This window comes from Lacerta agilis, chromosome 18, assembly GCF_009819535.1.
Source record: "Lacerta agilis isolate rLacAgi1 chromosome 18, rLacAgi1.pri, whole genome shotgun sequence".
Lineage (NCBI taxonomy): Eukaryota > Metazoa > Chordata > Lepidosauria > Squamata > Lacertidae > Lacerta > Lacerta agilis.
Window position 1 is genome coordinate 634,236 of NC_046329.1, and position 25,084 is coordinate 659,319.

The window sequence follows — 25,084 nt, forward strand, 5'->3', positions numbered from 1 at the left end:
ATGTGAATGGTGGTGCAGACCACCCTGGGTGGACTCCGGGTCCGCAGACCACCTATTGAGAACTGCTGCCCTAACTGAATAAATAAATGCAGCTGCTGTCTTCTGGGGCTTTTCTAAGCTGCTGATTAGCTGGCGCCCAGAGGGGTTTGCTGCCAAGAGGGATGTGAGCCCACCCCACAAGGTCCAGAAGAGGGTCACATTCGGAGTTTGACTCGGGGGGACACAAACCCATGCAGCGGAAGAAAGACACAGCGGCCAGAAAGAAGTCTAACACCTTTTATCTCTTTTATCCATCAGTGTTTTGCTTTTTCTCAAGAGGTTCCAACACAGTGTTTTGTTTTCTTCACTTCTGCATTTTCGGGTGTGGATGGACACGGCAACTAGTGAGTGGGTTGCATGGCTTCGGAGTGTGTCAACAGCTACAAAGGTGAGGGTGTGTGAGAGAGAAGAGCACAGAAAAGGGCTCAGCCCCCCCCCCCAAGAGTGATGCCCTCCTAAGAGTTGGGGGAGCTGGTTGAGCGCTTGCTGCCTCTTCCGTCCCATGAATTTTCTGCTCTTCCCAACGGGTTTCCAACTAAGCAGAATAGAGATATATACATATAGATATATGTACGTATAAAGCACTAAAGGTGGTGAAAAACATTCTCAACTTACCCCGCTCCCCACAAAAAACACGTTTCATCTAAACCAACCGTGGCCCCCAACCCAGGGTCTTGGGGGGACCCTATAAAACTCCCATCAGTGCCCCAAAATTTCCCCTCATCAGGGGCACCAGGGTTGGCGAAGACTGTCCTAAACACACACCATACAGGATTTGAACACAGTGCCTGTCCTGGTTGGGGGGCAGGAGGATGGGAGGGGGAAAGGGGGTTTCCTTCTGCTACGCTGCGCCCCTTGACTCCCGGCTGCTGCTGTGCCTAGCCAGGAAGATGTAAATGTGATCCTATAAATTATGGGGGGGGGGGCAAAAAAACTTTCAATACATTAACTGTTTTGTATATGGTTGTTTTTTGTTTGCTTTTTTGTCTTTTTTATAGAAAAAATGCACATTTAAAGTGGGGTGGAGAACCCGCACCTTTTCCTTCCTTAAAAAAAACGAAACAGAAGTTTAGTGTCACATTTAGCAAGGGGAGGGAGGCACGTTCTGCCACCCCACCCTTGCACTCCTTCAAACATTAAGGGAGTGAGAGAAATGGAGGGGGGGGGTTGGAAAGGGGTGTGCTTTGGCTGGATTTTACAGAGTAGTCTTTGTGGATTAAAGCATCCCGAGATGAACAAGACAGGCCTCGGGACAAAACGCAACACAACACACTGCTGGCTTTCAACATAAAGAGGTAGAAGAAATTGGGGGGCGGTGTTGAGGGGGGAGGGGGAAGGTGATCTCCAAGAGAGAGGGGTCAATTCCAGAGGGAATTTTGGCTCCGGACCCCCCAAGAGGAAGCATCGGCTATGGGCCCAACCAGATTTTAAAAGGGTAGGATGGAGAGTCGGCCCCGAGGAGGAGATGGGATATTTTTAAGAGAAGGGGGGGGCGCTGTTGCAGGGAGTGACCTCAGAAAGCCAAGCTACCCCCCCCCCATGGAAATAAACAGCTCCCTGCCAGGACCCCAAACTCTTTGGAATCGGAGCTGCCTCTTAAAATAAGCAGACACATGCACCACCCCCAAAGACCCTGTTTCACTCTTTTAAAAAAATATTTTTTTCAAAAAAGGTCCTGCAGGTAAACTGACTGAGCCTTTCAGAGACCACCCCCAGGCAGATTTTTCATGGGATCTGCTTGACTTAGCCCTCTTGGCAAGGGGCAAGTCGTATTTTGGGGAGGGGGCCCTGCACTCTGCCCCTTGTCAGAGCAGACCCCACCCCCCACCCCAGGAATGCCTGGCCATCACCCTTTTGGGGTGGGGCTGCTGGCCAAACACCACATCTCCCCAAATCCTAAATCTCTGCGCTTGACCAGGTTTAGAAGCTCGGGGGTGAGGGGGCAAAACATGCAAACAGACCAGACACAGAGCAGAGTGGGTAAGGTTTGCCTGGGGGGGGGGGGGCTTTGGAAGTGTCTCAGTGTGGGGTGGGGAGTCTCTACCCCTGCCCCCCCAGCACCCAGGGAGGTCCCTCTCGTCTCCCATTCCCCCCCCCAGACGCGCCCAAGGGGAAGGAGGAGGCTTCAGAACTCCACTTTGCAGGCTGGGAAGGTCTCATCCTGCATGGCCACCATGCTGTTGCTGCCCAGGACGGTGACACCCAGCGCCTGCTGCCGCTCCAGCGTCTCTGCGTACCACTCATGCATCACCAGGGAGTCAAAGGTGGGGATCAGGGTCACCTGGTGGGGAGGAGGAAGGAAGGAAGAGGGGTGAGCATCCATTGGCCACAGGAGTTTTTCCCTCCCTCTTGGCAAGGCGGCTTCAAACACTCAACCACCCTCCCAAGGCAACAACATAGCAGTTGCCAACCATCGGCTTTTGTGTGCAAGCAACATTCTAGACCTCAGCGTCGTTGGGAGGGAGCAGTGCTGGAAATCCGCCAGGCACCAGTGCAGAATGAAGCCAATCGAAGCTTCAAGGGAAATATTTCAGATCCTTCTCAAGGACATTTTGCTTTCCCTGTATTCATCTACCTGCTTAATTTATAGAGCTGCCCGAGAGCAGGAGGATTCTAGGAAGGCAGTGAGAGGTGAAAATGTCAGAGTAGGAGCTGGGAGATCAGGGAATCCCACCACAATTGTGACCCTGCAAAGATCTCTGGGCACCAGGTTGGCGACCGAAGTCTCCCTCTGACTGGCCCCTCTGGCTTTCTTAAACAGGTTAGCTATTTCTTGCATTTCTATCCGAAGGAGTCCATGGTTCCCCCCTCATCCATTTATCCCTACAATGACCCTGTGAGGTAGGTGAATAGGCTGTGACTGGCTCCAAGGTCAGTTGCAGCTTCATGATGGAGTGGGGATTCGAACCCTCACCTCCCACATCCTCGTCCGATACTCTTAACCACTACAACGCACTGCCTTCCTAGAGTCCTTCTGCTATGGGGCAGCTCTATAAATTAAGTCAGTAAATAAATGTGGGGAAAGCAACATTTCCCTTAGAGATCTGAAATATTTCCCTGAAAGTTGAATTAATTTTATTCTGGGTTGTTTTATTTTATGTTCCAATGTGTTGTAAATAGGGCTGGCCAATATACTGACATATCGTCCAAAACTAGTTTCAAGTCCATACTGTGTTACTGATTTCAAAATTTTTGACCTGGCAATATATCGTGAATCTTGTGCATGTTTGCTATACAAAAATCACAATGTAGGAAAACCGTGAAGCCAGCCGGGCCTCTGCATAGCTCCATCCTTATTTCAGACATTGTGATCTATCAGTATATTCTGATGTTTAGCTGGTGATGTATCCCGATGTTGAAAACCAGATATCGCCCAGCCCTAGTTGTAAACTGCTTTTAGGTTTTTCCTTTAAAATAAAAGTGATACAGGAATGAAAAATGATATAACAATAATTTTCACTGTTTTAAAAAAAAGGAGTCTGGACATTCTGTGGTGGCAAGCACCACCTCAGTTTAAGGTGCCATTTGGCAAGTCACTTATATATCTTGAGTTTCTAACCCCAAGCAAGAGTCGCTGTGTATCCACTGCAAGAGAAAAACAAGGTTTGCCTTCCCTGGCACAAAAAGAGAAGGCAGCCGCTCTCATCCTGGAGACCAAGAAGGGAGCAGGCAGTGCCTAGCTTCCTCCTGGCACCCTGCTTGCCATGTTATCCTTTCTCTAACCCTGCCAGTGGATGCCGCCCTGGTTTCAGTGGACACAAAACGAGTCCCGCTAAAGAGCATCCTTGGCATGAGAGGCCTCGATCCCAGGGAGGTTCCTGGCTGGCAGCACAAGACCCCAGTGGGATCTCCAAGCGCCAAGATGGTCTATGGCGAGCAACCCCCTGGCCCTACCCACACTGCCCACCTGGGTGTCATGTGCCCAGTGCTGCTTCCCGGCCAGGAGGGCGTCCAAGATCCTCCGCATGACACCCTCCTTGATGTGGTCCTCGCCGCTGATGACGTAGCACTGCGACCGGACGTGGCGGAAGAAGTCCTCGTCCACCCACTGGGCACTCGCCGAGCCCGGGATGTAGGCCAGCTCCAGGTAGACGGGGGGCCGCACAAAACTGGGCCTGGCACCTGGGGGACAGGAGAAAAATGAGGAGCGTTGGTTGCAAGATGGGCATGGAGGGGAGATGCCGGCTGGGACGCCCCCACCCTCCACTGGATGCAGCACACAAAGGAACGGCTGCAAAGTCAGAATTTAACCCAGCTATTTGCACACGGGAAAAATGACTTTTCTCTGCTGCGCATGTGCATCACAACATGGAAAGGGAGAGGGCCGCTCTGGAGTTCCCACGAGGTCCAAAACGTCTAGGTGCTGCTAGGCACTTGCAGAGAACACCAAGATCGAGAACCACCCAAGAGGCAGGCAGCCTGTTTGGCTCCTCACCTGAAGTACACAGATTTAAAACAATTTGGGTGGAGAGAAAACCTGCCTCCCTGTTTATCAGGACAAGGCCTGATCCGGGCACCCTCCTGGCACTGTGCTTGAGGCTGATGGGATCCATCCTTCCATCCCTTCCTGTCCCTTCCTATTCCTACCTGCAGGGCCCGCTCTGCCTGCCCCCAAGGATGGCCTGCTGCTTGCTGCCCGCTGTCCGAGGGATGCCCGGTGGTCCCCACTGGAACGGGAGGCAGCCAGCTCACTTCGGCTCAGAGCAGGCGTCCGGGCTCTCTCCCCGGCGCTGGCCGAGGAAGGCTTGATGCGGCTGCTGTTGGGGGCCACCCCTCTGGGGGCTGAGTCTGCTTTGGGTGGGGCAGAGCCCACCCGGGACGCCGGCCTCTTGCCCTTGGCCGCCCCTTCTCGGTCAGGGTCCACCATGCAGATGCCCGGCTGAGCGGGGAGCGGGAGGGGGTCCTTCAGGGTGGCCGGAAGAGGGTCGCGAGCCCGCGCCAGGCTCTCGGGGTCGTCGTCCGAGTCCAGCCCGCCATCCGCCGTGATGGAAGGGCACTCCTCTGTGGCGGGCGGGATGTCAGAGTCCGAGAGGGTGGGCAGCGACTCGCTGAGTGACGTGGGTGGGGTCTCATCGGCCAGGGGATGGGGCTTGCGGCTCCACGGGCCCTTTCGCTGGCCCACCAGTGGCTTGGTCAGCTCCTGGGAGAAGTCACTGCTGTTCGACATGTCCCGGGGGCTGAAGTTGGCTGAGGGCGAGCGCTCTGACTTGGGGTGCTCAAACTCGCACGGGGACACCAGGCAGAGGTCCACATCATGGGGTGAGTCCGAGCGGCGGGCGCGCCGTGCCAGGGAGTGGCCATCCAAGCGCTGGGCGTGATGCGGGTGGCAGGGTCGGACGGGCAAGGATAAGCCGCCTTTGCCCATGTCCAGCTCTGGGGTGAGTCCCCCCGGGCGGGCATCTCCGCTTCCTCCTGGAATTCGCTGACCGGTGGCAGGACCTGCTCGAAGGACATGGAGAGGGACTCATCCACCTCGGTGGAGTGCGGCGAGCCCACTTCGGCCGGCAGTGAGGGTGTGGTGATGGTGGGCGAGACGTCCGGGAGGTCATCGCGGATGAGGCTGGGTGACAGGCATCCTGGCGGCTTCTCCTGTGAGGAGCTGGAGTTGTCCCGCGAAACACGGAGCCCGGTGGCAGAGCCGTCCGGGCGCCAGGAGTTGGTCAGGGCTGCCGGCTCCTCGGCCATGATGACGTCCTCGACGGGGGACTGGTGGAAAGGAGTGTGCCTGGCGCTGGCCGGGCCTGAGCTGGCAGGAGACATCATTTCCAAGGTCTTCTCTTCGGAGCTGCCGCAAGCCTCCTCACCCTCGGGGTGGAGCCCTGCGTGCGTGCCCGTGGGGGTCTGCTCAAAGTTGACGCTCCGCTCACTCTTGGGGGTTTTAGCCAGTGGTGATGGGGGACCTGCACCCCTCAGCGGAGAGCTGGCCTCCAGGTGCCGGAAGGGCTGGGGGCTCTCAGGGTCGCCCCCCGTGCACAGGCCGTTCTGGGCCGCCAGCACCCCATTCCCAGGACACTCCAGCGGCGATGGCTCCAGCTCGCTCTCTGCTGTAGTGATGCCCTCGTCTGTCGACTCAGCCCCCAGTGCCTCTGGCCGAGAGTCCTCCCTCGCCGCATTCTCTGTTGATGACTTGGACCCGTCCGAGAGGCCACCTGCTGCCCCCTTGGCACCACTGGGCATCTTGAGAGGAGCCTCTTTCAAAGGCTGGGCTTTCAACTTATCCGCCTCCTTCTTAATGCTGGGGGTGGTCTTTCTGAAGCTGCCCATCTTGGTGGGGGGCCTCTTGGCTTCCGTGCTGGCTGACCTCCTCAGCTCCCGACTCGGCTGCCTCACTGCTGTCTTCTCCTCCACCTTCGCCTCCTTCTTGGCCACCGTCTCCCTCCTGGGGGGATCCGCCTTTGCCTCCTGCTTGGGCACCTTCCCCAAGGGGGCAGCGTCATTCTTTGGCAAAAGTTTTTTTGTGTCCTTCTTGGCCATCGGCTTCTCCTTCAGCTGCTTGGGCCTCACAGCAGAAGACAGCTCCACTTTGGTACGAGTCTCCTTGGCCTGCTCCTCCTCCAGGCTGCCCTTTGAGGACTCACTGGGCGCCATGGGGCGCTCTCTGGCGCTGGCCGCCTTTGCCTCCCTCCTTTCCTTGGGCTCTGGGAGGCTCAGCTTGGAGCCGGACTTGAGGCTCTCCTGGCTGGTGGTCCTCTTCTGCTGGCTTTGCGGGGTGCTGCCCGAGGAGGACCCTGACTCCAGGTCCTTCTGGGTGACCACCGGATGTTTGAGGAACTCCAAGTGCCGGACCTTCTCCAGCCCCTCCAGGATCTTGCTCTGGGGCGTGCAGCCGGGGAACAAGACCCGGACGATCTTCTCTGTGGGGCTGACGGGGTGCCAGACCAGGAGGGCACAGATGGAGGTCACACAGTGCAGGGGCAGCTCCAGTCCCTGGGGGCAGCCATTGCCGCACCAGTGCTGCATCAGGACCTCCAGCTCCTTGCTGCCTTTCACTGGGTTCAGGATGTACATATCTAAGCGCCCGACGCCCATCTTCTGGAAGAGGACAGTGGGCTCCACCTTGGGGCCGCTGTCCCTGCAGAGTGGGCTGGGCTGGATACCCAGCTTATCCAGGTAGTGGAGCGCCAAGCTGGCCTCGTCACAGCTCTTCAGAACGCCCGAGTCCCCCGCAATGGCCTTCAGCTTCTTGGAGGCATTGAGGAAGACAACGCCCAGCTCTGGGGAGATGAGGTTCTTCACCGAGTCGTCGTTTGGCGAACCTTGTGAGGAGGGATCCTCTTCCATCTCGGCCAGCTTCCTCTGCAGTAGGCTGTTAACTCCAGGTAGGCTGTCAGTGCCCATGTGCGTCACCAAGATGGAGTCGATGCGGTCGAGGTGGCACACCAGCTTCCAGAAGGACGAGCGGGGGTTGGAGCCGCCATTGACTAGGATGTTGAAGCCATTGACGGCAAAGAAGGCTGAGTCGCCCCTGCCGCCAGGGAAGATGTAGCAGCACGGGCGGGACAGCTTCAGGAAGCCGACGGTGCTGGGTGGCTCCAGGAGGTCAAAGGGCGACGGGGGGTCCAGCGACTCTGAGAGGTACTCCAGGAACTCCTGCAGGCCCTCCATCTCGGGCAACACAGGGCCCGGGTTGAAGCGAAGATCAATGAAGTCCAACAGGTTGTGCTGACCCAGCCGGGAAGCTTTCCATTCCCCAAAGTCCGGGCAAATGACTGTCAGGCTGGTCCTGGCAGATGGGTCTGCAGAGCTGAGCAACTCCCCAACCTGGCAAGAGAGAGAGAGAGGCGTCAGTGCACTAAGCACCATATATTGTAGTGACCACATAACACTGGTACTAAAGGATCTTCACTCACTCCCAACACGTTTCCGAGAACAATTCAAAGTGTTGGTGCTGAAGGTTAAAGTCCTAAATAGCTTCCGCCCTGTATACCTGAAGGAGTGTCTCCACCCCAAATGTCCACCCTGGACACAGAGGTCCAGCTCTGAGGGTTTTCTGGGGGTTCCCTCATTGCAATTATGCGAAGCAACAGGGAGCCAGGCAGAGGGCCTTGTTGGTGGTGGCACCCTCCCATCAAACATCAGATGAACAACCATGAAACTTTTTGAAGACATCTGAAGGCAGCCCTATACAGGGAAGTTTTTAATGGCTGATATTTTGTTACATTTTTATATGTGCTGGAATCCACCCAGAGTGGCTGGGGAAACCCAGGCAGATAGGTGGGGTTAAATGAATGAATGAATGAATGAATGAATGAATGAATGAATGAATAATAGCAGCAGCAGCAGCAGCAGCAGCAACAACAACAATGCCAATCATTTGGGGTTCCTTTTCCAGTCGGCAGTCACCCAGAAAGTCTTCCAAAATGTTTCTCCATTCAGCTCTTCTATTGGTGAATTCCCACATTGGAATAAACACCTTGCCCCTTCCAGTAACGTCTCTACCCCCATCGTTCAGCCCGCACACTAGGCCCTCCTACAAGGGTCTTCTGCTGGCTCCCTCACTGCGAGAAGTGAGCTTACAGGGAACCAGGCAGAGGGCCTTCTTGGTAGTGGCACCCACCCAGTGGAACACCCTCCCATCAGATGTCAAGGAAATAAACAACTATCTGACTTTTAGAAGACATCTGAAGGCAGCCCTGTATAGGAAGGTTTTTAATGTTTTACCATGTTTTTACTATTCTGCTGGGAGCTGCCCAGAGTGGCTGTGGAAACCCAGCCAGATGGACATGGTATGATGATGATGATGATGATGATTAACATCACAACTTATAATAATGATGCCTGGGATGCCCCAGCCACTCTGGGTGGCTTCCAGCATACACAAAGGCATAATAAAAGGTTAAAAGTAGAAACTTCAGATGTCTTCTAAAGGTTGCATAGTTACTTCTAATGGAAAAGGAAGCAAAACGAGGCCCAGAGCATCCTTCTTCCTCTCTGGTCTTCAGCTGTCTGGCCCAGAGTAACAGCCTCCACACCAACTGCTTCCTACCCAGTTGGAGGGATCATTTAGGGGAGGGTCTTTTCCAGCCCTTTCCTGCTTTTGCCACCCTAACCCATTCAGCATCACCGGCTAACTCCTCCCTGCTGCTTGGGGAGACGTACCTCTTTGTCGGCGAAGATCTGGATGAAGTCTCGCAAGGAGAAAGTGCCCGTCTGCAGGACCAGCTCCCCCGTCTCCCTCGATGCAGGGCCCAGCAAAGCATCAGCAGCTTGTGGCGCGAGGCTCCGTGACCAGGTTGCAGAGCTGCAGGGGGAGAGAGAAAGTCAGGGCCTTGGAGGGAAGGCCTGAAACCTCAGATTTCCAGCCGCTTGGGCTTATTTCCAGCCAACCCTCTGTCAACAGAATCATAGAATTGGAAGGGACCCTGAGAGTCATCCAGTCCAACCCCCTGCAGTGCCGGAAAACACTCTAGAGCCATATGTTGGGTTTTCCTATTTCCAGGCCCTGGGAATAGGTCCACGGACTCTGGCAGTGCCATGCAAAGCGGGCCCACTTTTGTACAACTGATGTGGGTGTACCATCCAGGCCCCAAGACCCTGAGACCTGTTTAGGAAGCAGGATTTTACCTATTCACGTTCTCTGGAGTGGGGCTCTCCACCCCAATTCACCCAAAGGGGGCCCACCCTCCTCTTTGTGCAGTGGCCAAATACCCTCTTAAGAACCCAGGGTTCCAGATAGACTGCCTCTGGACCTGGAGGTTCCACAAAAGCCTGGCTGCTGGATCAGGTCAAAGGCGCCCCATCTAGCCCAGCATCCTGCTCTCACAGTGGTCAACCCAATGCCCCCAAGGGGAAGAAAGCGTAAGCAGGACCCAAGCCAAGAGCCTTCTGCCCTCCCGCTGCATCTTCCGGCAACTCGCCTCATTGCAGATGGACTTGTCAGAAGGGTTCAGCAGCACCATTGTCTCCAGGATGTCTCCCCGATGGTGCAGAGCCCCGCTGACCTGGGGAGGGAAGATGAGGCGACAGTGGGAAGGGAGGCTCCAGGGTAGAAGGACCACAGTGTCATGGCGCTGGAAGGGATCCCCAAGGGCCATCTAACCCAACCTCCTGCAAGGCATCACAGATTCACATAGCAGCATTATGACAGTGACAGCCTGGCTCTCAATGCCTTTCCAAATGAACCCTAGCAATACAATTTGCACTTGGGTTCATGCTAGCATATTGGGCAAGCCAACATGACAGCGATGTGGGAATGAGGATTGGAGTAATCATTCTGTGATATCAGGGGCAGTGGAGAAAGCTGCATTGTAATCTGTGTGTGTGTGCATAATGGGATATATATATAATCATATATATATGATTTGCCTTTACGTTAAGGGTCTTAACATAGATTTGTAGAGGGTTGGGAAGAGTCCCGAGGGTCATCTAGCCCAACCCTTTGTAATGCAGGAATCTCAGTTATAGCACTCATCTCTAGGGAGGGGTTCCATCCCGCTACTGAACGGTCCTCACCCTCAGGAAAGTTCTTCTGATGTTAATGGTGAAGAAAGCAGCGGTTCTGGAGGGGAGGGCTCCCCACTGCAAGGCTGCATCCCCCAGCAGGTGGCAGTGCAGCACTGCCAGATTCCAGGCAAGCCCGACTGCTGGATTCTCTATTCCTCCTCTCCAATCCTGTGAGATCTCTGGCTGAGAGGCTTAAAAGAAACGCAAAGGGCTCCTGAACAGAGTTTGTCTGATCGGGAGTCTCACCAGCCACTGATCCCACGAAGGTCACAGCACAACTATTAAGAGGAGCTTAAAATGGCCATTTTAAGGCTGCTTGAGGTGAGCAATCAATTTGTGGGGTGGCAGTGGCTGGGGCTCGTCCACCAGGGAAGGGAGTCCATCTCAGAGAAGCAAAACTCTGATCCTAAATCTCTGCTACCTTGCAGGGTATCTTCAGGAGAAGACAAGGCTCAGGAGCAAACCCTACACAAAAGTCCCTAAGATGGCTGGGATGGCGCCTTGTACGCCTCCTTCCAGCAACTCCTGCAGCCAAGCTGGTGCCCAGTGTCTGGCTCTGCCTTCCTTTGGACACCATCAGCCAAGCCGAGATGGGGGTCTTTGCCTGGACCCCAGACACATGGGCCAGGCTTGCAACCTCGGAGAGGTTCCTTCAGTGCTGCTCATGCAGCTGTTGGACTTCACCCCCAGAGACACACTCCACTGTCTCATGAGACAGACGGACGACAACCAAGCGGCTGCAACTCAGACGCCTGCCTGCAGTATCCCAAAGTGTGTAACTGGAGCCCTGAGATATTTGGTGATCACGCCAGCTTGGGAGCTCCAAAAACATTAAACTGTCCCTGCTGCGAAGGAGGGGAAGGGTCCCATCAGGGTGCTGGGCGCTTGGCTCCCTCTTGATGGGACAAAGTATCAGGGGCAGCCAAAGGAGCAGGCCCTCAAGGTGATGCTGGGCAACGGCCACTGTTGTCCAGAGGGCACCACGCCAGAGGTCAGCTGGCACTTGAGGGGCCTCCACACCCACACAGAGATTTTTTTCTTTAAAATATGAAGCGGCATAAAAATGAAATGAAAAATAATGGTAAACATTCCATGGTGGCAACAGGTGCCATTTGGCAATCAGCTTATATATCTGAGTTTCTGACATTGATACCTGAGCCTTGCCCTGCAAGCAAGGGCTGTTGTGTCTCCAGTGCAGGAGAAAAGCAAGGTTTGCCTTCCCCTGGCCAAAAGGAGAAAGGAGGCGGACGCTCTTGCCCTGGGGACCAAGAAGGGAGCAGGTGCTTCCCAGCGACTCCTGCCAGCCTCCCTGGCCCAGCATTCCAACGTTAATTCAGCATCGGGCGGAGGGGGTGGGCAGAGTCATCTGAGGACACAGTCGGCTCATTCTTGGAGGAGGGAGATGGACTTCTGGTGAGGCAAAATGGCGATCAGCAGAGCTGTGGAGCTCCTGAAAGCGGTAGCGCTACCAGAGCCACCAGACTGGCTTCCATACTGCCAGGACTGCTGCCGCCGCACAGTTACCAGGAGCTACCAGGGGAAGCAACCGGGGAGCCACCAGACCCCCCCCCAGCAGGCCCGCGAGACTGGGGATACCGGCAAATGGCCAGACAGAGCCCAGAGCCCAGAGCCCCGAGGCCTAGCAGCCTGGGGACAGTCCGCCTCGTGGAGTGCTGGAGGGCCGAAGAAAGACTGCCACTGCAACTGCCCCCGAAGAGAAGGAAAAAAGGGGGAAGAGAGCCTTTTTCTGCCCACAGCGCCCCCATCCCAGGGTGAGAGGAGAGGAACCCTTGGGGGGGGGAATCCCCGACCTCCTACCGCCACCCGCCATTGCAGCCGCGCCGCCATGACCCCGGGGAAGGTGAAGCCCCGATTCTGCGACCCAGTGCCACAGCCGCCACCAAGGGAAGGGAGAGGTAGGCGGAAGGAAGGGTGCGAAGAAACTCAGGCCCGGCCTGAGCCTGCCTCCTGACAACTGGCACATCAGAAAAAAGGCCTGAACCCTCTGGAAAGACATCACGTTTCTGTTTTTTTTCCTTTTCCCTTTTTAAAGTTCCCCTTTTATTCTTTCTCTTTTATTATTTCTTCTTCCTCTTTTCTTTTAAATAAAAAAAATCTTCTTTTATTTTATTTATTTCTATTGTTATTTTTCTCTAACTATTTTTTATTCCTCCCCCCCAAAATTTACTTTTTTGTTCTTATTGTTTGTTAGCTTGCTCGGCCCCTGCTCTTTTCTTTTTATTTCTCTTCTTTTCCACTTCTCTTAATTAAAGGAAAAATAAAAATATAAAAATAACTAGAAGAAATACTCTGTTTTAACCCCCCCCCCTTTTTTTCTTTCCTCTATTTCATCTTGGAGGAGGGAGATGCCCACGGGTACCGGCTGAGCCTGCTGTCAACACGCTTGCCTGCCCAAGAGCTCCTTGCTGCGTCCACAAGAGCAGGTGGGGAGGTACCTCTGCTACCTCCTTACCTTTCACAATATCGGAGAAGGTGGCTGAGTGGCGAGAGACAAAGAGCTTCAGCTGCTGGTCAAGGTTGCAGGCAGTCAAGTCGATGTCCCAAGAACGGATCCCTGGAGGAGAGAGGGAGGGAAACAGTGGTGTTAAGCAGACTGCCAAGCACGGGAGGGCCACTGCGCCCAGAGCCATTGGCCCCCAAGAGCCAGGGAAGGTGGCCACAATGTGCTCCCTCTGGCTGGTCCCTCCAGAATTATGAGAAGAACTTGTTTACTGCAGTTATCTCCCACCATTTTCTCCAAGGACCCCCCCCCATTAATTCCTACAAGGGCCCTGTGAGGTAGGTGAAGAGGCCATGACTGACTCCAAGGTCACCCAGTGCGCTTCATGACGGAGTGGGGATTCGAACCCTGATCTCCCACGTCCTCGTCTGACACTCTAACCACTACACCCACTGGCTCCCTTGAGTCCTTCTGCTATGGGCAGCTCTATAAATTAAGTTGGTAAATAATATGGAGAAAGCCATTGTCACTTAGAGAAGGACCTAAAATACTCTCCTGGGTGCTTGAATTTGCTTATTCCAGATTGTTTTATTTCATGGTCTAATGTGTTGTCAATCATTTGAGATTATTTCTTTAAAATATAAAGCCATACAGAAATCAAATGAATAACAAGAATAATAATTCCCATTGCAAAAGGAGCTCAGGCATTCCATTGTGGCAACTGCAACTGAGGTTTAAGGTGCCATTTGGCAATTAGCTTATGTATCTTGAGGTTCTATCACTGCTCCTTCCCCTGATTTTTACTCCTCTGCTGCTTTCCGGATGCCTTGGTTCCTACCTCCTGGGATCTCTTCCCAGCCATGAGAATAAACAACAACAACAACAACAACAACAACACAGTGGTACCTCAGGTTACGTTACCTTTGGGTAACGTAATTCGAGTTACGAACGCAGCAAACCCAGAAGTGTATACGTCCGGGTTTCGCCACGCGTGCTTTTCAGGGTAAGTATGGACCCACAGGACAAATCAAGTTCGTTCAATGTAATAATAATAATTTATTATTTATACCCCGCCCATCTGGCTGGGTTTCCCCAGCCACTCTGGGCGGCTTCCAACAAAAGATTTAAATACAATAATACCATAACCCCCACGTGTTTAGCTGCCGGCCAGAGCTGAGAGCTCCCCCTTCCCTCACAGGGACCAGGCAGCAACATCCAACAGCATTCTCCCTGTATGGCACAGACATCACATCAGCTCAATTTTGCAGAGACAGCCAAAAGCATGACGGCAAAGAGGATCTCTCTCTCCAAAGCGCCTACCAGCAGCAAGGCAAGATGAGAAGATCAAGGACCAGCCACAGGAAACTACAAGTTCATTCAGCCCACAGAACAAGGAGGCGAGTTTTGCTTCGCTTGCACCGAAGCCCCAAAATGTCTCTGCCCCCCCATGACCCGCTAGCTTACATAAGACCAGCGCAGGTGGCGTCAGCCGAGATGCAAGACTGCAGCTCTCAGAAACTGGCCTGGCGCGTGGGTGTTTGCGCGTCTTCACTGCGGCTGCATGCTGCTCACTGCCTGAGCAGAGCCCAGCGCCACCAGCGTGGGCTTCCCGAGGGTGCAGGCAGCGAGATCCCAAACGGGGCTGGGGGGAATCAGAAATGCCGCTGTTACTGTTTGAAGGAGGCTGGGAAAGACTGGGAATGAGGAGCCCATATACTAAGGGGGCTGTGGAATTCCCCAGCGAGGCAGCAGCAGGAGGTGGTGATTTAAGACTCCGGATAAGTGAAACTGGGAAACTCAAATCATTTCATCAAGCTCCCGGTGGCAGAGAGTTTTCTGAACACTGAAGTAGTTACTAAGTGTGGTAGCAAAGAGCCCTGCTAAATAACTTGGAAAAGCAGTGCCTCAGTCTTGCTGAATTTAACTGAGTTTTCAATAACTGTGCGATTGTTACTATATAATTTTATTGGGGTACATAATCTTCCTCAGTGGTTTGTGGAAACCGCTACTCTGAATAATGCTTTTTATGGGGTAGGGTAGTGGCCGAGGGGAGGATCTTGTAGCCTCAAAGGGTTTTGGAACCAGTGTTCCAAATTCCCCCAGGCACATTTTGCTTTTAGCACAGGTTCAATTGGGGCCCCGTGGAGATCTCTGGGCACCAGACTGACGGGTGACATCTGCAGCAGCTCAGCAGAAGAGCTTATTCACTGCATTGATCTCCCACCTTTTTCTCCAGGGAGTCCATGGTTCACCCCCCTCCTGTTAATCCCTACAATGACCCTGCGAGGAAGGCGAAGAGGCTGCAACCGACTCCAAAGTCACCCAGTGAGTTTCCTGATGGAGTGTGGGGGGGGAGTTCCCCTCTTATGCAAGCTGACTTCAGAGGGCGAAGACAAGGCTTGCAAGCTTATCGCAGAGGGTTACGTGGCAAAAGAGACAGGGCATGCGTTCCTCCAACACCAGCTTCCGTCTGGAGACTGCATCCACGAGTCAGAAAGCCACCAGCTCAGAGTATTATTAGCCAATACTCCTTTGACCAGTCAGTATTTAAATCAAGCAACTGTTCAGGAAAAAGAGGTTTCCGCCAACTCGCAAAGGCCCCCAATTATCTGCAGCAAGAGGAGCAGCTCAAGTTCCCAGGAAATGTCCCAGTTTCTCAACCTCCTGGAGGTCAGCCTGCAGCTGCTGCAAGAGCAGCCAGGAAGAGAGAGCTCTGCTTGCAGATGGGAAGGGCTGCTGCAGGAACCAACACAGCCTCCAACTTCACAAAGCAGGAGACAGTGGAGGCCCAATGATCTGATTTTTACCCCACCTTCCTTCCATTAATGCCCCCAACCGAGGCAGGTTAGCCTTTTGGCATGCGAGTCTGGCTTTAGCAGAGAGGCACATCCAGAGTTTGCAGAGCATGGTGCTGATGACACCAAGGTTGTAGGTTTGATCCCTGGCACATGGGACAGCTGCCTGTTCCTGCCTTGCAGGGGGTTCGGCTAGATGACCCTCAGGGTCCCTTCCAACTCTACAGTTCTATTATTCTACTACAAATATGATTTGAAAACTGCACAAACACTGGAGGCATACCAGTTGCTGGAAGCCACAGGAGGGGGGAGTGTTCTTGTGCTCTGATCCTGCTTATGGGCTTGCGTGAAGAGGTGCTGGGCTGGCCTCTGTTGAGGATAGGATGCTGGACTTGATGGGCCCCCTTTGGCCTGATTCAGCAGTCCCTTCTTGCGTTCTTAAGACAGATCCACCCTCCACCACAAACACTGTCCCAGGAGGCTGCTGCCTTTAGCCCCTATGGTCAAGGAGCCTCTGACTTCAAAGTACCTCCAACCCATCAGAGGGTGGGCCTGAGTTGCAGGTGGGTGCCCTCGCCCCCATTTCTGCTGAAACCATCACAAAGTTCCAGCCCTGTCTCCATTATCGGGTTTCACATGGGTGCTGCTTACAGAGGCTCCTTTGGATCAAAGCTCTGAGCTCTTAAAATGGAAAGAAAGTGAGTGAGACAAAGGATGACCACTCCTATCCCTAACAGCAGAGGAAAAGAAGAAGAGTCTGAGGCTCCCTTGAAGCGTCCCCCTTCCACTTCCATGCCAACCAGGACTCTTTTCCTTTCTCAAAACAGGGGAAGGGAAAAAAGCACCACTGATCTCAGAGGTCAGCTGCAGCTGCTTCCTGTTTGGTGTCAGGTCAGAGGAAGCCTGGCAATGCAGCCAGCAGAGAAGGCCCAGGTGGCCCCTGCAGGTTTTTCCAAACAGAGCAGGGAGCAGGCAGCCTCTCGTCCGGACAGAGGCCGCATTCCCAGGAACACCTGCCAGCAGCCACATGTTGGTGGTGGACATAGCTGAACCAACTAGGGCAGGGGTCTGCAACCTTTAAGACCAAAAGAGCCACTTGGACCAGTTTCCGAAGGGGAAAAAAAAAACTGGGAGCCGCAAAACCATTGCGACATTTAAAACAAATATAACACTGCATTTTATTTTTAAAAATCTGATTTAAAATTTAAAAAATCCGATTTAAATAAAAAAAATCCGATTTAAATAAAAAAAATCATTCATTTTTATCCACCCTGGGACCACTACCAGGTCACAGCCTGATCCAAGGTGGGTTGCAACAGCATACAAATATTTGATTTGTTGTTGTTTTTTTTAAAAAAAATGAGTCCTCAACTGCACACTTGTGTTAAATGTTTGTCCTATGACTTATTGAAGACTGCTGGCTTTTACAATAATCTTAGTGTCTTTTACCCTTAATATTCCAGACCAGAGGCTATGTTCACCTCTTCCAACCTCCTCTCTTGCTAAATAAAGCACAGAATTGCACCAGAGAAGCCTGTGATGTTTGTGCTGACTTGCATACAGGTGGCTGTAGTAGTTCGTAGTGTTCAAACCTTTTTAGGGGAGTTCCCTGCCCCCTTAATGACAATGGCGATAGATTTTGCACATGAACACAGATCCAAGTTAGGACTCCTCTCTTCCACGCCAACAGGTGCTTTGTCAAGGCTCCCCTAACACACACTCAGGACAGAGGAAAAACTGCAAAACGTCCTGGCCTTGCTCCGGGGCGGAGAGAGACGCGCGCCCGCGAGAGCGCGGTCTGAGGCTGCGAGCGGAACCAGGAGCGAAGGAGGCAGCGGCAGGGAAACAGGCGCCGCTTCCTCAACCATTTTTAAAAAGAGGGCTTCCCCCCTCGCCCGCCACCCGCCGCCCCTGGCCCAGCCCGCAGCTGCCTACCTCGTCGTCGCCTCGACTCAGCAGCCAGCAGCCTTCTGAGAGGAACCGCGGCCAGCCCTCCCCGCGGTCCCACGACCCAGTCAAGGAGTCCTGGCCTCCAGTGCCCGTGCGGGGACGCGTCTGAAGACCCCCTTCCTGCCCGCATCCCGTCCCGCCTCCCAGCTGCCTCTGGATGCCGCGGGGTCCCGCCGACCCTGGAGCTCCCCTGTCCGCCCCAAGGCCGCCTCCCATGCTAGGAAGACTCCCGGAGCTGGGCAGGGTTGGTCCCGCCAGGCAGGCTCGGGGGGCGGCCTCTCCCATGGGCGCCTGCTTCGGAGGCGGAGGTGGGGTCTTCAAGTTCCCCCTCCCGCTCGCCCAGCTCCATCTCTTCCCGAAGGAGCGTGCGCACCTCAGGCGCGCTCCCCGCCAGAGCCCTCGGCTGAGCTGCGCCACCTCTACTGCGTCCCCACCGCCTCCGAGCCCCGCTGCCCCGCTGTTCAAGGCCAGGTGATCCTGGGTACGCCCCTGAGCAGCGCCCTCAGCCTCCGGAGGGCGGGCCGCCGGCCAGCTGGAGGGCGGTCACTGCCAGCTGGAGAAGTGGGCGGGCGTATCCGCCCCGGAGTCTCGGAGCCGCGGCAGCCGTGTAAAAGAGCCGCATGCGGCTCCGGAGCCGCAGGTTGCTGACCCCCGAACTAGGGGGTGGGGTGCACCCTTTTATCTCTTTCTTCAGCTGCCCCCTTTCCTTAAGAACATCAAGAGCTGCCTTATACCGGGATGCTTTAGTTGCAATCCCTGCATTGCAGGGGGTTGGGCTAGATGAACAAAGGAGTCTACTTCCCCAACTCTGATTCCCTCCTACCCTGCTGACCTAGAGCAACATTTTTTTTATTTTAAAAAAATTAAATTTGTATATTGCTCTTCATCCGCAGACATCAGGGCAGTTCGCCACATAAAATATAATATAAAAACACAAAACACATTATTATTATCCTTGCTCATTGCACACACACAGTTGCGAAGAGTGACGCCAACTACAAATGTCCACTTTGGGCACCTTTTCCCTGTAGCTGTTTTGGACTACAATTCCCATCAGCATCCAGGCTCATGGAGAGCAGTGTGGTGTAGTGGTTAGGGTGTCAGACCTGGGAGACCGGGGTTTGAATCCCCAAAGCCACCTCAAAGCGCACTGGGTGACCTTCAGCCAGTCACTTCCTCTCACTGGGCTTTGGCCTTCCTTCCTCCCCCCTCAAGTGATGCATCCTGACACATCAGCTCAGTGGTGCTTCCAAGCAGCCCCTCGGGTGACCCAGAGTGCCTCATCCCTTCCAGGAACGTCCCCTGAGTCAGCCACGCAGCAATGCAGCCGGCCAGATGCCCAGATGGCTCGCAGCCAGAGTCCAGGAGGAGTCAGCTGCCCGGGAAGGCCCCTGGAGCCAGCCCAGAATTGCCTCTGGGCGGAAGGGATAAGGGGGACCCCTCCTGCTCTGTGCAAAGAGGAGAGAAGGGGACTGGTGCCTGCTTCTTTTGCCCATTTAAGGCTCCAGCCAAATCAGCCTGAACCTGCGCAGAATGAGGAAGCCTCTGGATCGGGGCCAGCAGGAGAGGAGGAAGAGCCAGAAGGCAGGCCTGGGCATCCAGCCAACACAAGGATTCAAGAGCCTCTGCTTTCCTTTTGGAAAAGAAAGCAATGTTCTAGACCTCATGGCTGCAGAGAATCTTGAAGTGGCTGCATTTGCTATTGCACAAGGCAAAGAAACTACATGACATCAAGAGTCAGCCTGCAGCAGAATGGAAGTCCCTGGGGAAAATCCCCCAGGCATCAGGTATGCTTTGCAACTGGCGCGGGTCCAATGGTGACCACATGGAGATCTCTGGGCACCAGGTTGGAGACTCACATCTCCATCTGGCTAGTCCCTCCAGCTTTCTTAAGCACAGAAGAGCTCATTTACTGCATTTATATCCCACCTTGGGGAAAAGAGTCCATGGTTCACCCCCTCCTCAGTTAATTCCTACAATGACCCTGTAGGCTAGGAAGCTGTGACCGACTCAAAGGAACTCCAGTGAGCTTCATGATAGAGTGGGAATTTGAACCCAGATCTCCCAGGTCCTTGTCTGACATTCTCAACACTACACCACACTGCCTTCCTAGAGCACTTCCCTTTTCTTGTGAGGAATCCTGTTCAGAATAAGGGAATTCCCCTTAAAAAATGGGAAAGTTGACAGCTATGGCTATGGGGCAGCTCTATAAATTAAGCAGGTAAAAAAATAGGGAGAAAGCTGAATGTCACCTAGGGAAGGATATGAAATATTTTCCTTGAAGCTTGAATTTGTTTTGTTGTGGATTGTTTCATTTGATGCTTTAATGTGTTGTAAACCGCTTTGAGATCATTTCTTTAAAACAGAAAGCAGTATAGAACAACAACAACAACAACAACAACAACATTAATAATAATATCCTGCTTGCGGGGTGGGGATTGTGTCTTGACATTCCGTTATGGCAGACATAACTTAGGTTTATGATGCCATTTGGCAATCAACATATATCTTGAGTTTCTCACACTGCACTCTAGTCCTGCTTCCCAAGGGGGAAGCAGGAGGCGGGGGGACACGAGGCTGTCTGCATGGGCTCCCTCTGATCTGACCCTGCTGCACCCAGGTTCTTCTTACATTCACATAGCTCTGAATTCAGGAAGGCAGCCTTCACCAACACATTCCTCGGAGCAGAATTGAGCTGGGCACAACCCTGGCAAATGGAACTTTTCTCTCCATGGCCAGAGCTTCTCGGGTACCCAATCCCTGCATGCGACCCGACAAGGAGCCTCTGCAGCAAGTGCCTCGGCAGCCAGCTGTGTCCCTAACAGGTGTGCTTGGCTCCCACTCCACAATGCACCTTGCAGAAGAGGCTGCGCCACACCCTTGAACAAAACGCAGGCCCTGCAGGTATGGCAAGGCAGAGCAGGAGCAATTAAGAGCAATTAGCTCTCAGAGGGCAATTAGGAAGAGAAGGGATTCTGCCAGGATCCTTCAAATGCCACTTGCCTCTCTGCCTTGGTTTCACTTGCCAACTGGAACTCTGCCCCTCTGAGCCCCAGGGCACAGCGATGCAGCGTCCGTCACAAGGACTCAAGTGACTCCACTGACAAAGGCATGACACTTCTTCGCCTGGAACCCTCCAGCGGGGGGGGGGGGGGCAAAGGGGCCACATTCTGAATTTTTAGCTACTTACAAGGATGGCGCTGGTGCCAGAACAACTGCAGCCTCACACAACAGAGAGTGTGCAGTTGCGGTGAAGCTTTCCTCATCACTGGGTCATTGGTAGGGGGAATGATGCCTAGATCCTCTGTGGCAACTGTAATCTAGGTTTAAGGTGCCATATGCTCCAGAGCGGGACATGGGTGGCGCTGTGGGTTAAACCACTGAGCCTAGGGCTTGCTGATCAGAAGGTTGACGGTTCGAATCCCCGCGACAGGGTGAGCTCCCTTTGCTTGTTCCCTGCTCCTGCCAACCTAGCAGTTCGAAAGCACGTCAAAGTGCAAGTAGATAAATAATGGTAGGTATCGCTCTGGTGGGAAGGTAAACGGCGTTTCCGTGCGCTGCTCTGGTTTGCCAGAAACGGCTTAGTCATGCTGGCCACATGACCCGGAAGCTGTACGCCGGCTCCCTCGGCCAATAAAACGAGATGAGCGCCGCAACCCCAGTCATCTGCGACTGGACCTAATGGTCAGGGGTCCCTTTACCTTTACGCTCCAGAGCAGAGGAGGAAGGCCAAACAGAGATGGGGAAGGCTTGCTCTGCCTTCTGGGCCAGGGGGTGGCCTGGAGGTCTCATGCTTTTGAAGGGGGTGCCGCACACCCGGAACAGCTATTTTAGAGCCATGTTCTCGTCCATCCTCACTCTGCCACCTCCCCCACCGCCACCCATTCCTGAACAGACCTGGCTCCCCACAAGAGCCCTTCCCAGACCAAGTCACCCCTCATGATTCAGATTCCTCTCCCCATCTCATCCCCTGCTCCTTCGCTCTCTTCCCAGCTCCCTCAACCAAGCCACAAATCAGCCCTGTGCCCTTTCCAAACACACACAGCTTCTTAGCTCCACTCCCCACCCAAAAGTGCAATTTCTTAGGAGCCAAATATACACTCCTTTTTTTAAAAAAAGAGAAAACTGACAAAAGCTGCTCTCTCTCTCTCTCTGGGTTTTAATGCTCCTACAAAGCCCCCTGAGGTATTTAAATCCAAGCACAACTCATGCTCAAACATCTGTATGTTCTCCTTGCTGCATGGAATAAGCCCTGAATGGAAAGTGCTCAAATCAAACGCTTTCAAAATGGAAGAAGCATCAACAGGGAGCAACGTAACATTCGCATGTGGCTGTGCGCTCGCATCTTATTTTTCATTTCACTCACTCCCGCCCGTGTTTACTTGGAAGCAAGCTCTGCCAATCCCAAAGAGACCTACTGTCAAGCGTGAACACAGGAAGACAAGAGGACAAGCTTATTTTTTTACATGGGCAATATAGAAGAAGGCTCTGAAAAACCAACAAGATGATACAGGAATTGTGCTAAGCCTGGATGGACAATTGCCTTCCTACATGAAATTATTTTATTTTTAAAACAAAAACACACACAACTTGCCAGTCTAGCCTGGCAAATCCCACATTCTGCTTTTACAGACAGCATATGATGAGGATACAACTAATTTCATTTTTGATTGCTGCAAGCCCCTTGCTTGGGAAAACTTTGCTACCTAACGTAAATTGGGGAGGAGGAGGTTGTTTTGTAAGCGAATAAAAATCCATCTCAAACAGAGAGAGAGAAAGAGGGAGAGCTTATGCGAGAAGCCAAGTTAGCCAAGTTACAGGGAACCAGGCAGAGGACCTTCTCGGTAGTGGCATCCGCCCTATGGAACGCCCTCCCATCAGATGTCAAGGAAATAAGCAGCTATCCTATTTTTAAAAGACATCTGAAGGCAGCCCTGTTTATAGAAGCTTTTAATGCTTAATAGTATTAATAATAATTATAAATAGTGGCTGGGGAAACCCAGACAGATGGGCGGAGTATAAATAATAAATTATTATTATTATCATTAAAATCTGAACAGAACTGCCTTCCGCTGCTCTTCTGTTTTATGTTTTCAGATTATCTTGCTTGTTGACTTTTGCATTAGGTTTATAAAGGCAGAGCTCAGTGGCAGAGAGACTGCCTTGGAAGCAGGAGGTCCCACATTCAAGCCCCAGCGTCATCTGCACGAAGGGATGGGAGAGGTCCCTGCCTGAATCCCTGGAGATCCAATGCTGCCAGTCAGTGCAGGCAATACTTTATAATTTATGTGGACTAAGGGTATGACTTCATAGAAATCAGCTCCCCATCTTCCTATATCTAGCCCTCTCTCCCTCCAAAGAGAGCAAGGCAGTGGATATAGTTCTCGCCCTGCCCCTTTCATCCACACAACCCTGCGAGGTAGGTCAGGCTGAGAGTTGGGGTGTCTGGGCCAAGGTCATCGTTTCAGGCTGAGCAGATGTTTGAACTGTGGTCTCCATGTCCTGGTCCAGCACTCTTAACCGCTCTGAAGTTACCAGCAATGTTAGAAACTCAGATATATAAACTAATCTCCAAAGGGCACCTTAAACAGAGGTTGCGGTTGCCGCAACAGAATGTCTAGGCAACATCTTTTTGCAATGGCAAAAATTGAAGATCGGGGTTCAAATCCCCACTCCATCCTGAAGCTCCTTGGGGGACCTTGGGTCGGTCACAGCCTCTTCACCTACCTTGCAGGGTCGTTGTAGGGATTAACGGAGGAGGGGGTGAACCAAGGTGGGAGACCAATGCAGTAGATAAGCTTTTCTGCTGACCTGCTTAAGAAAGCTGAAGTGGCCAGCCAGATTGAGATGCCAGGATACAAATTCAATAATTACTCAACAAAACAATAAGTTGCATCCAACAAATCAGTCCTACTCAAATGGGCCAAGTCAGTCGCCTCCATTCTTCCCAATGGGCCTCTTTTCCCTCCTTCTCCCTGTATGGCTAACTTTAGATATACAGCCCTTAATGTCAAAACGTTTCCAATGAGTGAGTGTCCGTGTTATGCTGAGAGGAGCGAGGATCATACTGGTATTATGATGGTCCAATATTGCTTTACTTCCTGTACATGTATATACTTCCCGAGACAGAAAATGCATTTGTAGAAAACTATATCTATTTATATACACCCTCCACACACACTTGGCTGAAGAGAAAACAAACATACACACAAATAAATACAAATACTAATAAACACACAACAGGAGAGAGAGCCAGTAATCTGATGGGAAAAGGCGGTACACGTAACACGCACCCCAAATTGGTTTAGGAGAGCATATGGATGGGGGGGAGACCCCCTCCCGGCCCCTCCCCCCACTTCCGCTTCCCCCTCACCGTCTCGCACGGCCCTCAGGACCGCCGTGCGGAGCCCCCCTCGTCCTCCGCCGGCGCCGAAGACGACCACGAGGGAGAAGCGGGCCTCGGCTGAGGCGGTGGCGGCAGCGGGGGTCGCCAGGGGGGCTCCTCCTCCTCCTCCTCCAACGGCCGCTGCTCCCGCCGCCATCTTGGAAGGCGCCCCTCGGAGGCGACCGTTGGCCACGCCCACCGCCGCCCCACCTTCCAAGGCACCCCCGCGCACGCCACGCCTACCAGCTCCCGCCAATGGGAGAGGCGTAGGGGCGTGGCCTGGAGGGAGGGGCGGGGACGGCGGGAGCCCGAGGCTGCACTGAGCATGCGCGGAAGGGTCACATCTTCGCTGAGTGTGGGAAGGAAGGGCGCCTCCTGAGCACGTGCAGAGTGCAGGAGAGAGCAACTAAAGGAACGCAGGTGTGAGGAAGAAGAGGGCAGCCTCTGAGCATATGCAAAGTATAATGCATCACCTGAGCATGTGCAGAGTGCATTGCTTTTCCCTTGAGCTCCTGAAGAGCTACCAAATGGAGGTGAATTTTCCTTTCCTCGCTGAGAGAGGACTAGGGAAAGGAGGAGCCCCTGAGCATATATGTCGCTTCCAAGGGCATGGAGCGCTTCCTGAGCATGTGCAGAGCGCTTTCTTAATTGAAAACGAGTGTTTTCTTTTTTAAAGGAAGGTGCCCTTGTGTAAAATGACAAAAGTTGCATCCTGCTTTGGTCATACTCAGAGTAGAACCACAGAACTCAGCAGCTATAACTCACTTCAATCCACTAATTTCAATAGGTCTACTCTGAGTAAAACTGACTGCAATCCATCGACTACTTCTAGAGGAACCCTGATCTCTTAAACACGTGCAGAGAACGGGTGCCCCTGAGCATGTGCAGAGGCCCTAACAATGGGGCATACGCAAAGTGCTTTTCTGCAAAGTAGACCGAAGAAAAATTTCCTCGCCGATCTGAGTGCGCTGTAGGATCAGGCCCTTTCTCCCTGCCGGAGACCCACCCAGA

General features: G+C 53.2%; 2 protein-coding genes across 2 annotated transcripts; both read right to left on the reverse strand.

Moving 5' to 3' along the window:
- Positions 1–1,197: 1,197 nt before the first annotated feature.
- Positions 1,198–9,276, reverse strand: MAP1S (microtubule associated protein 1S). Its single transcript, XM_033136502.1, is given in 6 exon segments — positions 1,198–2,320; positions 3,947–4,161; positions 4,627–5,439; positions 5,442–7,800; positions 9,139–9,234; positions 9,237–9,276. Coding segments are annotated over 6 exon segments (3,642 nt in total). The 5' UTR covers positions 9,240–9,276; the 3' UTR covers positions 1,198–2,164.
- Positions 9,277–9,902: 626 nt separating this feature from the next.
- On the reverse strand, positions 9,903–24,231 carry LOC117039405 (microtubule-associated protein 1S-like). Its single transcript, XM_033136503.1, has 3 exons — positions 24,062–24,231; positions 12,956–13,057; positions 9,903–9,980 (listed from the first exon to the last, which is right to left on the reverse strand). Exons 1-3 carry the CDS (start codon positions 24,228–24,230, stop codon positions 9,916–9,918), a joined length of 336 nt encoding a protein of 111 aa, XP_032992394.1. The 5' UTR covers position 24,231; the 3' UTR covers positions 9,903–9,915.
- Positions 24,232–25,084: the final 853 nt, after the last annotated feature.